Raw genomic sequence first — 14,995 nt, forward strand, 5'->3', positions numbered from 1 at the left:
ATGCAGTAAAACAAAATACTTCAAGCCTGAGCTACATCTCATATGTTATATGTTAATGTGTTAGTAAATGTATCATGTGGGTTAATTTGTCATATAATAGAGTCTGTGTTAGTCACATGCCTGATCAAACAATGTTTTACTATATATGTAAAGAATATATTGTGATTATTGGTTAATCTTCTATATAATTGCGTGTAAAATACACTGTGAGTAAAAATGATCCAATATAATGTGAGTATTGGTTAATGCCTATACAATACAAGGTTTCACACAATAATTATGTAATTATAGATACTAAGATAAGTAATCATTATTGAAAGATATTTGTCAATACACTCAAGGTAAAATAAACAGTTACTCTTTATTGAAAAAGGTTAAATGAGTTATACTAAGAATGCTAAACTAAGCTGACTAAACTAAACTAGTAAAAAAAACTAAACTCCAAACTCCTCTCTGTCTATCCTTCCTCCATCTCTGGGCTCCCTACTCTCTCTTCTCCAACTGCTCTCTATCTGCCCTCATCTTTCTGCACTTCTCTCCTCAACTGACTCCAAAACTCTCTGCCCATAACTGACTGAGTCTGTAGCTTAAACCTGCTTTGGACCTTAAGCTATGATTGGCTCTGTGGCCCAAGTGTCTGTGTTTTAATTGGTTTAGGAGCAATTTCAAACTTTGGCGAGGAAGATGATCTGTTCACAAAGGGCCATAAAACACCCCCACATGGTCACCATGCTTCAGCTAGTGAGAGATTTTTTTATTTTACTAATAGACCAAACCAAAAGAAAACTCAATTAAACAGTGGATCAAAATACAGTCTTCAGCATACCAGTTTGTGAGGATAAATTCAGGAAACAACAATCTTACAATTACAAGATAATCTTAGAAATACAACAATGGATGGTACCTTGTCAAAAAGAGATCAAGAGTCATGTTATTATTTAAACCCAATTAAATCACTTAAAAGATACAACATGGTTAAACCACTAATAACCAAATATAGCTAAATTATCAAATGCTAGTTAAATCTTGCTGATTCAGACTTCAATAGGAAAATTTAATCAGGACATATCCAAACACATATACCAGAAGTGGCATTTGGTAAATATCTGTAAAAACACCTTTTTTTATATAGTCAATCTATATTTTAAGTAATTCTTAGTGAAAAATTACATTCCCTCTGCAGTGAATGTTTAGACAAAGCTGCTGACCGGAATTTACGACCGTGGGAGAGGTTGGTTAAAAAAGAGTCGCTTATCAGCCCACTGACTTGTGGTCTGCAATGTTAAAAATGGAATTCCAAGCTTAGAACATTTCTCCTAACTTTATGAATCTTATTTCTAAGTGATTGCAGAAATAACTAAGCACAAACCCCTTAATTGGTATGATATTTGGTGAATTTACAATTTCCAATGCATTCATTAAGTCTTGAACACTCTCTCAAGTACGGCAGTCCTGTCCTTGTCCTGGTGATGGTGCTGTTGGCAAAACCACAATTGTGCACAGTTCCAGATGTTTAAACATTAACGGTCCTAAATCCAGGTTTACGACTGACAGCGTCTAAAGGAATGTCAAAAGAATTAAAAAATGTTTACCCTAAACTTGCATTTAGGGCTCTTGAGCGAGGCTGAGTGAAGAAATAGTCAGGAAATGTCATTTTGAAATTTAAGGCTGTTTGAAAAAGATTATTCCAAGGCTTTTAGAGTGTTCTGGGGGTTGAAGCTAATCATAAGCGCTGAAGGTTTGATCCCAAACGCATAGTTGCAGGCTAAGAATCCTACTTTACTCCTAACAACTAGTCAAGTCAAGTCATTAACAACCGCTTTATCCATTAAGGGTCGTGGGGGGGGTGCAGCCGGCATCGGGCGGAAGGCAGGATACACCCTGGACAGGGCGCCAATCCATCGCAGGGCAAACAGACACAGAAAGACACAGACACCTAGGGGGCAATTTGTATCTGACATCCAATTAGCCTGAACGTGCCGTCTTTCGACTGTGGGAGGAAACCGGAGCACCCAAAGGAAACCCACACAGACACGCAAACTCCACACGAAAGACCCGGGTCGCCCCAGCCGGGAATCAAACCCAGGCAGTCTTGCTGTGAGGCAGAAGTGCTACCCACTGCGCCACCGTGCTGCCCCTACTAACAACAACTACAACATTTAAATTTTAAAGACTAAGTTATGCTAATCTAACATTTGGTGCAAGCACTGGCAGTGCCCTCACTCGAACTACCTTCCCTTCTTCAAAACTGAACTCCTACCGTAACTAGCCTAAAAACTGAGCTCTGTCTCACAAAAAATGTTCTGGAATATCAAACATACAAGAAAACATAACATTAAATTCAATGAACATAATCGCTGGATAAGAATAATTTTGCTGAATCTGTAAAATCCTTTGTCCCACTCGACAAAGTGAAACATTCGTGTAGGATAAGGTGTTCTGTCCGAAAGATTTACGATTTGCACTTTGACTTGTCGTGGGACAAATTTGGGATAATTTTCTCTCCTGTGTGAATGCGCTGGTGTATTTTGAGATTACTCTGTTGAGTAAAACTCCTCCCACAGTCTGAGCAGTAATATGGTTTATCTCCTGTGTGAATGCGCTGGTGAATTTGAAGAGTACCCTGTCGATTAAAACTCTTCCCACAGTCTGAGCAGTAATACGGTTTCTCTCCTGTGTGAATGCGCTGGTGTTTTATGAGATCACTCTGTGAAGTAAAACTCTTTCCACAGTCTGAGCAGTAATACGGTTTCTCTCCTGTGTGAATGCGCTGATGCAGTGTGAGAGTATTCTGATGATTAAAACTTGTGCCACAGTCTGAGCAGGAGTACGGTTTCTCTCCTGTGTGAATGCGCTGATGTATTTTGAGATTACTCTGTTGAGTAAAACTCTTCCCACAATCTGAGCAGTGATACGGTTTCTCTCCTGTGTGAATGCGCTGATGTATTTTGAGATTACTCTGTTTAGTAAAACTCTTCCCACAGTCTGAGCAGTGATACGGTTTCTCTCCTGTGTGAATGCGCTGATGTATTTTGAGTTTAGTCTGTTGAGTAAAACTATTTCCACAGTCTGAGCAGTGATATGGTTTCTCTCCTGTGTGAATGCGCTGGTGTTTTGTGAGATCACTCTGTTCGGTAAAACTCTTCCCACAGTCTGAGCAGTGATACGGTTTTTCTCCTGTGTGAATGCGCTGATGTATTTTGAGTTTACTCTGTTGAGTAAAACTCTTTCCACAGTCTGAGCAGTGATACGGTTTCTCTCCTGTGTGAATGCGCTGGTGTATTTTGAATTTACTCTGATGAGTAAAACTCTTCCCACAGTCTGAGCAGTGATATGGGTTCTCTCCTGTGTGAATGCGCTGGTGGAGATCACTCTGTTTAGTAAAACTCTTGACAGAGTGCTGATGTTTCTCCATGTTGGGACTTTGCTTCATTTGCCTTTTAAATGTAGCAAACAATTTCTGCGTGTTCTGGAGATTCTTCAGGACGGCTTGTGCTTCAACTCTTTCAGCATTAACATTGCTCTTAGTTAAATATCCTGGTTGTTGGTGATGAAGTTCTGGAGAATAATTTAATTTCTGGAAAAAACAAAGAAAAATGCCATTGTATATTAAAATAAAAGCAGGTCAATTAACTGAAGAGAACTGCCTAAATCAGATACACTATATTGACACCTGAGACATCTTCATATTACCATAAATGTTTCAGTATTTTTTTCCACTTCTAAGTCCTTAGTGTAAAAGGGGTGCTGGTGGTCCTCCAGCCACTAGAGGTAGCCCACCTTTTACCACTTGCAATAATCAGGTTGATGCCTGATTACTGCCTTTATAAAGAATTCACACTGTTCAGACAGACAGTCTAGATTCTGTTCTGGTCTCACTAGAACCTGAGAACATAAAGAAAGAAGAAAAAAAATTATGCTACCCTTTAATCTGAAGCTTTTAAGCGTGTGCCGAAAAAACGACATGCATTGGTTCGAATCAGTCTGCTGATGGTTGATTCGTTCTACATTGATCACATGACTAATGATGTCCGAAGCTTTTTCCTTTACACCACTTTATCTTTTATATTACTGATTTTTTTTTTACTCCTGATAACATTATTTCCCCCCCACATCAGCTTCAGACTTCAAGTCCTTTTTTTTGTATATGTAGATCACAAGGGAAAATTTGGTGAGAAATGTAATTGTAATTGTGCTTTTTACCCAGAAAAACTGCAGCTCCACATCAATGGCTTAACTGATTTGTTTACTAAATCAATTTAGTAAATGGTGGCGTATCACAGCATCCGGTCGAAGCCCAACTTCATCTGCATAACCAAAGAGCAGCAGAAGCTCTACACCAGCAGATTCAGAGCAGCAGCTCCAAATTTCATCAACTCTAACTAAATGTTACTAAAGCAGTAAATCACTCTAGCACTTCCACCTTAAATATTATCAATTCCTGTTAGTTGTCCTGGAAAGTTACAAAACGTTTAGTGAATAAAATAAAATTACTATATGAACTCAGTGTATTTCAGCAGTTTGGAATGAATTTGCTTGAGAGAGAGTGAATTCTTGTCCTGACTCTTAACTTTTTCCATATTTAGATAATATTACTTTTTTCCAGACGAGGGACCGAAAGACATAAATCCTTGGGTTTTACAGATTGAGTGGGTCGATGACGAGGCAGAGAGCTCAGGATAAGATTGGCTAACGTTCGCTTTCACAAAGAAACCCGGGTGCTTTTTAATTATTTTATTATAATAAATGTTCTTTTATACAAAGTACAGTATCAGTGGAGGCTTATTTCTTGCATCTAAATACCATCACAACTCCAGCAATTACATTTTAATTAGGGGTGTGACGAGACACTAATATCACAAGACGAGACACGATAATGGGTTCACAAGAACAAGACGAGATTTAAAAATAAAACTTTAATGAAAACTTCAAAAATGAAAAATAGCTTGAAAACTAGTTTTTGTTTTATTTGACAAAATCATATAACGCAAACTTAACAGGCTGGTTTCTCTTACATTTATTCTATAAGAAATAAAAATAAGAATAACAAATAAAAATAAATCTTTTCTAGGTCTTATATAGTGCAAACAATAAGTGCAAACCACAACCAGTCATATTAAGCCTATGGTTTGTGTTATTTTCTCCTAAATCTCTTGTAATTTAACTATGCATAACCATAACCAGTCATATTAAGACTTCGCTTGAAGTGTAAACAGAGACAAAACATTTTTTTAATACAGTACAGAGCTAAGGGATAGTACAACTGCCTATGAAACAGTGACGTGTATGATTTTACTTACAGTATTTATATATGGTTTGTATCTTGTTGGTCACTCTGTTACCGTTTATTGTTTCCACTGGAGCCAAAATGCAGCCAGACATATAGCTTAAAAGTAGCAGAAGCATCTTCTACGCAACTACCTGTATTTTCCTCTTCTGTTAAGAGCTGCTCTCACAGCTCAGCCACCACGCTCACTGCTATCGCTACTGTGTTGCAAGATCCCTCTTAAAAAGTCCACACTAGGTGACAGGACAAAAACATTGGCAACATTAGCCAGCAAGGTAACATTAGATACTTCGTTAAAAAAAGCACTGTGAACATTGGCTAGCTAGATAACATTAGCTACTTGGTTAAAAAAACACTGGGAACATTGGTTAGCTAGATAATGTTAGCTACTGGTTAAAAAAGAAACGCTGGCAACATTAGCTAGCTAGTTAACACCAGCTACTTTGGTCCTCTATTATGGGCCAGTTCTGCCTATTAAACAGTTTTTCTCTCTGCCAGTCGCGTTAAGGACACATATCAGCTCCCACTGTAGAAGAACACTTAAACATTCTAACAAAATAAATCACATCATAAAACATTTTACTATTGCTAACTCTTTTTTAAATCTCTGCATAAAAAGCTGTGTGATTTTATGTACCATGAACGATGGAGAAAAATATAAAATACGTTTTTTTTTTTTTAAAAACAGCAACTGGATAGAAGGGTACATTCATTTTGAAGGTAAGTGAAGGTTGTAGCCCACTTTAGGTAACCTAACCAATGCTATTTCGATAACTAAGCTAAGCTAGCAGGCAATTTCAAACTATAATATACTACTAGAAGCCTTAAACACATTAAATTTGTATTACGTTGTTGTTATATAGTCTAAATGGTAGGATAATGTACAAGCTGTCTGTAATGTTTAATCCTTTCCTTTATAATTAACTTTAGCTGTTAGGTGTGGTATTGACAACAACACTGGGTCATTTTACAAGCTAATTTTGCTAATGCTAATGCTCCTGCCTTAGTGCTGAAAGAATCTGTAAATCTAAGCTTACTGTAAATAAACATAAGCACTTTAAACACCCAAATAAACAGTTTTCAGAGGAGAAATCTGTGTAGATTAACATCCAGCGCTCGCTAACCTTAAAGAGAGAGAGAGAGAGAGAGAGAGAGAGAGAGAGAGAGAGAGAGAGAAACTTCTTCATACCTTCTGTAGTTCAGCTGATCCTGCTCTTCCTCCGGTGCTCCAGCTACAGACCCCCCAGCTCAGCCTCATCCGGGTTATGTAGAGCCCCGCCCCCTCCCCCGCTACATCACATTATACCACATCACCGCTAGAGGGAGCCCGCGAGGGAGTCCTCAATGCATGGAGCTGAATGGAGCTAAACAGCTTAAACTCTCATTTAAAACACTGTAAACCTACTTCTCTGTAGTTTTCCTTTAATTTTACAAAGTAGAACAAAGTATTTCACTAAAATAGGACAGAAAACATACCTCTATATTTCCATTTTCTAAAACTAATGTTTCTTATTCAGTAAATTCACTAGCATTACTGCTACTGATGCTGGAGTTACACACAGAGCTCATTAAAAAGGATTAAAACTGCAGTTTAAAAGCAGCTTTAATAATTATCTCTGCTGTGATGAAACAGTTAAAGTTGTTCTGATTTGAAAAAAATAGTAAAATTTTACTCTATAAAAGTATCAAACATTTATAAATTATTACTTTGCTAAAAATAATACATTGTAAATATTTGATACTTTATAGAATAAAAAAATATTTGTACATTCCCAACTCTGTCAAGTGGCTTGAGATTCAGAGCAGATTCTGAAGTGAGTTTTTTCCTCTATAGAGATTCTCTAATTGCTCCTGTACAACTCCAACAAACAGCACTTACTAATTACTATAGAAAGATCAGTGCTGTTGTGACATTGATTCCGGTAGACACTTTTTTTTAAATCTAAATTACATTTAAAATATTATGGTTACATTTTCTTTGCATTTACCTTCTTGATGCCCTGCAGCTTCTTGAAAAGGAGATCATACTGCAGCAGATCTTGTTTGTTGCTCACCTTGTCTAAAGTCTTTCTATTTATGTATTCTGAAACCTTTCCAAAAATTGAGATCATTCACACCTACTCCCTGTAAAATCACTCTCTGACATCACAATGAACCATCCTGATTTCTGTATAGAAGGGTACTTCACACTTGTAAAAGCATTTGAAACTTCATATGCAATTTTTTTTGCAAATTCAGTTTTTAAACTAATTATTTGTAAAAATAAAATGGATTTGTTTGAGTTTATTTGTTCATAGAATGATAAAAAAAACTTTTTTAACTTTTCCAAAATAAGTCCAGCAAGCATTCTCATTCTACTACAAAATATTAGCCAATTTAGACAGATTTTTTGTACAAGTTAAAGGAAGAAGTTACTGATGTTGAGACTATTTGGGCCAGATTATATCAGGTTCTGTGTAGGAATAAAACAAACACCCCTGGTTGCTTGAGTCAATTAATCCTCCTTTTATGTTTGGGGTCAATTTGACCCCTTTCAATGTTTAACGCATTTAAATAAGTTAGTTAATCTCATTTTATTTACTTCATATTTGGTGACTTTTCCTCTTTTAATAGAGACAACTGGGTAAACATAAAATTAATGGGATGTTTTTTTGTGTCTTTTACACATTTTGTATACATTAGTGTTGTTTGGGATAAATTTGACCCCACGCTATTTTAGCTTTATAAAACATAAAAAATATCAGAATTTGACCCACATTTGTGTTGAATGATGTGAAGGTCAATATGACGTCTTATTTTATAATCTTCAAAAAAAAATAGATCCCTAAAATAACATAATTATAACTGTATTAGTGCAAGAACCACTAACAATTCACACGACAGGGGGGCGGGGAAAACATAATTCTCATGAGAACTTGATATTTCTCATTCTGTGGAGGAATATATTGTTCCTGAAAACATCTTGTTCACACAACATAGTGGTTATGTAGAGATATAAAAGGTTTCACAGCAGCTTCTAAACCAGTTCTCTATGTGTTCTGTCTCTCTCTCTTTCTGCTCTCTCTCTCTACTGAAAATGACGTCTAAGAAAAGGTTTTCTCTCAGTGAGGATTTCTCACATCTCTTTCACCATGACAGAGACATAGAGGAGAATGTGTCTGAGAAAAAGGAGGACTTTAGAGAGGATCCTGATTATAATGAATCCTCATCTGATGAGAATGAGCCCTTTACTGTAGATCCTCTTCTTGTCTCTCAACCAATAGAAAACAGACTAACTTCCAAAAGTAAAATCTTATTATGGTCTGTCTCTCCACTTGACGAAAACGATAAACTTAGTGCTGCTAATGTAATCAGAATAGTTCCAGGTCTCAGCAGATACGCTGTCAGCTACGTCCAAACATAAAATCAGCATTTGAGTTCTTCAGAACACCATCAATCTAAAAGGATAAACTACTGTAGATGATACGTTTAGAGGGAGGTGTGTGTATAGAGGGATAGTTAGAAAGACTTGGATTTAATCCCACATGTAAGTCTACATTGTGTTGCTCAGTTTGGAGAGTACAAGTCAAAAGGTGAAGAAAGAACAGGTGTTTGGGCTGCAGACAGATCCAGCACGTCTCTAAACACAGTCCATGTCTCCTCCGTGTCCTACGCTTCAATAACACAGAAACAAGGCAGGACTGATGAGATCTTAATAAACTCAGCAATATGGGATGAATGGAACAAGTAGGATCCTCTTCTTTACAATCCAGACTGCCATGTGACTGAGCATGAATTTCTGCTCGTTTTTTTTTCCTGTGGTCAAATTGGACCTTAACATAATACTTGTTACTATTCAAAAGAACATTAAATCTTTTTCATTACAAATGTTTTTTTGTTTTTTTTAATGACTATTCAAGTAGTCAACAAACAAATATAGCATGTGACATAAACTTGGGTAAAAATGTTCTTAATATATAATATTTTTTTTGTAGTTTGAAATAGCTGGGGTGAAATTGACCCCAAACATAAAAGGTGTTAGTAAATTTGAAGATAACAGGAGGATTAAAACTACCCCAACAAACAGCACTTACCAATTTTACTCAAAGGCCAGAACTATTGTTAAAGTAGAATTTGTGACATTTCTTTTCAACACTTTCTTCAATACAGAGATCTATTAGAACTATAAAATCTTTACGATTCTTTCAATAAGTAAGAGTGTTTTACACCAAGAACCCATATGTTAACAAATGATTCTTAATGTGCTTGACTTGGTCCTCACTGTTGATGGTTTACAAGTGTGAAGTACCCTTCTATACAGAAATCAGGATGGTCCATTGTGATGTCAGAGAGTAATTTTACAGGGAGGAGCTGTGAATGGCCGCAATTTATGGAAAGCTTTCAGAATACATAAATAGTAAGACTTTAGACAAGGTGAGCAACAAACAAGATCTGCTGCAGTACGATCTCCTTTTCAAGAACCTGCAGGACATCAAGAAGGTAAATGTAAATATAATATAACCATAATATTTTAAATGAATTTTAGATAAAATGTTTGTACTGGATTTGTATTTTTATAAATGTTTGATACTTTATAGAATAAAAATTGTACAACTATACAGAAAAAAACAGAACAACTATAACTGTTTCATCACCACAGAGATATTGTTAAAGCTTTTAAGCTGCAGTTTTAATCCTTTTAAATGAGCTCTGTGTGTAACTCCAGCATCAGTAGCAGTAATGCTAGTAAATCTACTGAATAAAAAGATTAGGTGTAGAAAATGGAAATATAGAGGTACGTTTTTATTTCTATTTTAGTGAAATACTTTGTTAAATTAAAGGAAAACCCCAGAAAAGTAGTTATACAGTGTTTTAAATGAGAGTTTTAGGAGTGGGCGGGGCTCTCCATAACCCGGATGAGGCTGAGCTTCATGGAGAGGACCTTTGTGATTCTAGCAACGCTTGCCCAGAATCCAAAAAGATTTTCTGTCAAAATAAACGCCCCATTAAAATTATATAAAAATCAGTTTTGAGTCTGTAAATAAAATACTATAAACTAGTTTGAGAAAATAAAGAGTATAAAACGAATTAATAGCTATTTGAAACTGAAACACATTAAATAATATAGATAAAAGAAAAGGTAGAAAATTGTACTAAAACTAGTGTTGGTGGAAAAGACAGTTTTGCGCTGACACTTTATCAATATATTCTGAATCAGGACAACTCTTTAATAAAAGTAGCATTATAAAGAAATTTCTTTGAGCTACTGACAGCATGTTTTATTCTAGGCGAACAGTAAAGATCTGTGGCTTTTAGCTATATTATTTAATGTAACATATGATGCTGGTTGTCAAATTGTGTATTTTTTAACAATGTAAAGTTGATCAAAGAGTGATGTCATAATGTTCCTTTTCTTCTTCTTCTTCTTCTTCTTCTTCTTATTATTATTATTATTAGTGAAATTCCACCTCGTACCTGACCTTCTCCTCCTTTTAAATTTTATATTTTTACGAGCAGACTTTTATTTTGACGGGAAAGTCACGGATCTGTTCCTCCCGCAGCGCCGAAGGAAGAGCAGGATCAGCTGAACTACAGAAGGTATGGAGTTCCTCTCTCTCTCTCTCTCTAGTGTTTTTATAATAATTATTAGCTGAATGATTTAACCGAAAACTCACTATTTTACTGTAATAATAAACATAATTGAAAAATCATTTTTCATCTTTAGCTACACTGTTTTATTAAACAGCCCCTTAACTAATACATGTAATAATAATAATAATAATAATAATAATAATAATAATAATAATGCATGGCGCTTTGAGAAACTGGACATTGTTATGATACATCAAAATCATATATTTTATCAGAATGCAAAAAACTGAGAATAATTAGAATATAATAATCTGTTATTTGGCTATAATATTTACTACTGAAGCAAGTGTAGCACAGTAATAAAGTTATACTGTAACTATATTAATATAATCTAATTAGCCATTTGTTTAATGCATTTTAATGGTTAATAATGTCTAAACTTGTCTTCTAAGAATTAATTAAAGTATAACTTAACTATTTTACAGCGTTTATTACTGTTGTAAGTGTAACAGAGTAAGAAAATACCTTTGTTTAAGATGAACTTTATAAAATGAGGCACTTTAATGCTGTTAAATGAAGTTTTGGCGGCCCCTGCTGTTTAGTGGTGAACTGCAGTTACGCTACGTTTGGTCTTTCTGAGCCACCGTACCTCAGCAGCGGTCTGTGTGTTTCTGTGCTGCGGGTAGGTGCTGAGCTCCGTGTTTTATGAATAAATAGTGGTTAAAAACATGTTTAAAGTTAAAAATACTGCTATTAATTCGAGTATAAGACAGATTAAAAAGTGTTTTTGTAGAGAATTCACTCATTTAGGTAATAGTTAAGAGTTTATGAGCTTATTTCTCTCTTCTCTGATTTTTTTTTTTTACACAGCAGTATATCAGATTATCCTTCTTCTTCTTCTTCTTCTTATTATTATTATTATTGGAGATATTTTTACTTATTTACTCAGCAGTGTATCAGCTAATCCTTTTATTATTATTAGGGTTCAAGCACCGAAGGTGCGTAGAACCCTATTGTTTTTGCTAAGATTTTTCTTCTTCTTATTATTATTATTATTCTTTTTCTCCTGAAAAAACAGTTGTGCAGCCTAAACCGGAGAATCATAGAGAAATGAAACTTGGTAGGTAGATGTAGGATCAGTGCATCTCGGTGGACAACAAAAATGGCACCGATTGGTCAAGTGGTGGCGCTATAAACAAGGAAATTCATTTTTCACAATTTTCTCAATAACTCTAAAACCATAAGACCTACATTCAAAATTCTTTTTAGATGGATTCCTTGGGTCAATACCAACAACTTTCCAATTTGGACCATGCACTTCCGTCTATATAGATTTTTTGCTAATTTGCATAATATGCAAAACCTACTTGTGCAAACTAGTCCTAGGAATTTTGACCAATCCTGGCATGTTTGGTATCAAAACACTCGTGAGAGCATGCGCTTCAATATTCATTAAGAAAAAGTTGAAATATGTAAACAATATGGCCGCCATATGCAAATTAGTCCTTCCAGATATATGCCCCATTCACTTCAAGAGGTAAATTTGGAGCACTGTTTCTCAGCAACCGTGCAACCAAGCAAGTTGAAACTTTGCATGCAGAATCTATCATACAGCCTCTAAAGGATGTTCAAAGGGCAACTTAATCAATCAACATGGCTGAACACCATCAGCCAATCAGCATTCAGCAGACATTTTGGCAGGCTGAATGTTGCCCAATCTGGATGATATTTGGCAGTTATGTTCAGGTGGAGACACTGTAGTGACCTGCAAAGTGCTGAAACAATCCGCCCACTGGGGGGCGCTGTTCCAAAAAAACGAGTATATGTCAATCATGCTGTACTATTTTGACATCTAATTGTTTTTGCCATATTTAGTACAGTGGCTCTGACAAATTTCTCAATACAACTATGTTTAAAAAGTGCTTTGTTCATTCATAATTGCTAATTGTTTGAAAATAGCTATATTGAAACTACTCTCTGGATATTTGGCCTATCACCTCCATTTCAGTCTTGCTGCACACTGTAGAGTCTCTAGGTAAATGTTCATTAAAAACATTTGTGAAAATTTCACATACAATACTCTCCAGGCATCAAGCAATCTGTGCGTCCTTGGAATTTCTAACCTAAATTGCTGTAACTCTGCAGTATTTGCTGTAATCTCACAATGTTAAAGACCTCTGTACAATATCACTCTGATGAAGCGCCATTTAATACAGAACTAGATTAAGAATAACTTGACATTACATGTCATATCAGAACATTCACTCCTTTGTGCCTCTTCTCAACATTAATAACAGGTGAAAGACTTTTGATCATTTCTAAATGTGACAGAATGTCTCCAATTGTGTTAGACCTTCTTACACATCACCATCCTATGCTCTAGTAGGCACCATTGTGCTAGTTGGTGCTTGATGAAGCGCCATTTAATTCAGAACTAGATTTATAATAACTTCGTAATTACATGTCATATCAGAACATTCACTCCTTTGTGTTAAGTTAAACTTGTTTGGTCAAACATTTCAGCTTGTTCTGCAAAGGTTCAAAGGTCAATCTGAATACCACTTTGTGAACATTCTGGTTGAAGCCACCTGATCAATACCAATAACATGTAGACACCTTTTGACTAGTTCTAACTCACTTAATGAATATCCTACAAAGTTCACTAGATTTACATGTGAATTTAAGCACTGATCAGGTTGAAAGGCCTCTGCTCAACATTAATAACAGGTGAAAAACTTGATAATTTCTAAATGTGACAGGGCATCTCCAATCATATTAGACCTTCTTACACATCACCATTCAATGCTCCAGTAGGCACCATTGTGCAAGTTGGTGCTTGAACCCGATGATTGCCGCTTGCGGCTATATTTATTATTATTATTGTTTGGATTTTTTTTTATTTATTAATGAGATATATTTGTCTATATTAACTCAGCAGTATATCAGCTAATCCTATTATTGTTGTTATAATTATTTTTTATTAATAATATTTATTTTAATTTTTTTATTCAGTTCAGTCTTAACTGCAGTAGCCACTCCAGTAAAAAGAAAATAAGAAAAGTACATTGTTTTCCAGTAATCACATATATTGAAGGATGCACAGTTAATTGATGTACACTTATTAAAAGTGGTATCTGTATTTTAAATATTTTGGTAAACCTATCTAGATATGTCAAACAATATTGAGCAATGTTTAATAAGTAAGCATAATAAAGAAAGTCATAATTTTATTTATTGGTGGAATTTGTTTTTACTAATCGGTACCTAATGTTAGGTAGCTAGCTAAAGTTGCAAGCGCTTTATAACAGATAGCTAATGTTTGGTAGGTAGCTAAAGTTACCAGTGTTTTTTAATCAGTAGCTAATGTTAGATAGCAAGCTAAAGATTTTTTATAACAGGCAGCTAATGCTAGCTATCTAGCTAAAGGTACCAGCGTTTTTTAAATTGGTAGCTAATGTTAGCTGCCTAGCTAAAGTTGCAAGCGCTTAATAACCGGTAGCTAAATGTTAGCTAGCTAGCTAAAGTTGCAAGCATATTATAACAGGTTGTTAATGTTAGCTAGCTGCAAGCTTTTATTTTTTTTTTTACCAATAATTAATGTTTGCTAGTTGCAAGCGTTTTATAATCAGTAGCTAATGTTTGCTTGCTAGCTAAAGTTTGCTTGCTGGCTAAAGGTACCAGCCATTTTTTAATTGGTAGCTGTTAGCTAGCTAGCTAAAGTTGCAAGCATTTTATAACTGGTAGCTAACGTTACTGAATTAAATAAATATAATTTTAAAATACACTACTGCAACAAAATGAATATATGAGATATTAAATAATACAAGAATTTGATCAGATTTGTAAGAGTAGTCAATGATCCAGAATGTCATGATTCTAATAATGCACTCTGAATATCTACATAGATATATGGATATATATATCCAGGATTAAAGTAAAATAAATTATACTGGACAGATATAATCTGTCTCTAGTAGATATAAAATGAGGAAATGAGAAACAGTGTGAATTTTTCTTTTGCTAAAAACAGTAAAAAAAAAAAATTAAAAAAAAAAAAAAGTAGTACCCTGATGTGATAATTAGGGGTGGGTGATATGGCACAATATTTCAAAATGCTGGCGATATTAGTGTGTATGA

At 35.1% G+C, this 14,995-nt stretch overlaps 3 protein-coding genes across 5 annotated transcripts in view; 2 read left to right on the forward strand and 1 right to left on the reverse strand.

Moving 5' to 3' along the window:
• LOC125801498 (zinc finger protein 239-like) overlaps positions 1-14,995 on the forward strand; it is a 154,288-nt gene that overhangs the window by 133,687 nt on the left and 5,606 nt on the right. The window lies entirely within an intron of this gene.
• LOC111196357 (zinc finger protein 271-like) overlaps positions 1-14,995 on the forward strand; it is a 460,288-nt gene that overhangs the window by 12,150 nt on the left and 433,143 nt on the right. The gene's annotated exons all lie outside the window — the stretch shown is intronic.
• The window catches only part of LOC125801235 (zinc finger protein 239-like), a 213,748-nt gene continuing 199,486 nt past the window's right edge, over positions 734-14,995 (reverse strand). The window contains exons 1-2 of one of the 2 annotated variants that reach the window (XM_049477640.1): positions 6,477-6,551; positions 734-3,577 (exon numbers count right to left, since the gene is read on the reverse strand). In XM_049477640.1, coding sequence (XP_049333597.1) covers positions 2,453-3,577; positions 6,477-6,545 — 1,194 coding nt within the window. In that variant the 5' untranslated portion in view covers positions 6,546-6,551 and the 3' untranslated portion in view covers positions 734-2,452. Of the gene's footprint in view, positions 3,578-6,476; positions 6,552-14,995 lie in introns of those variants that run through there. The other variant, XM_049477641.1, reaches the window with a different exon arrangement.

This window comes from Astyanax mexicanus, chromosome 4, assembly GCF_023375975.1.
Source record: "Astyanax mexicanus isolate ESR-SI-001 chromosome 4, AstMex3_surface, whole genome shotgun sequence".
NCBI classification, from domain to species: domain Eukaryota; kingdom Metazoa; phylum Chordata; class Actinopteri; order Characiformes; family Acestrorhamphidae; genus Astyanax; species Astyanax mexicanus.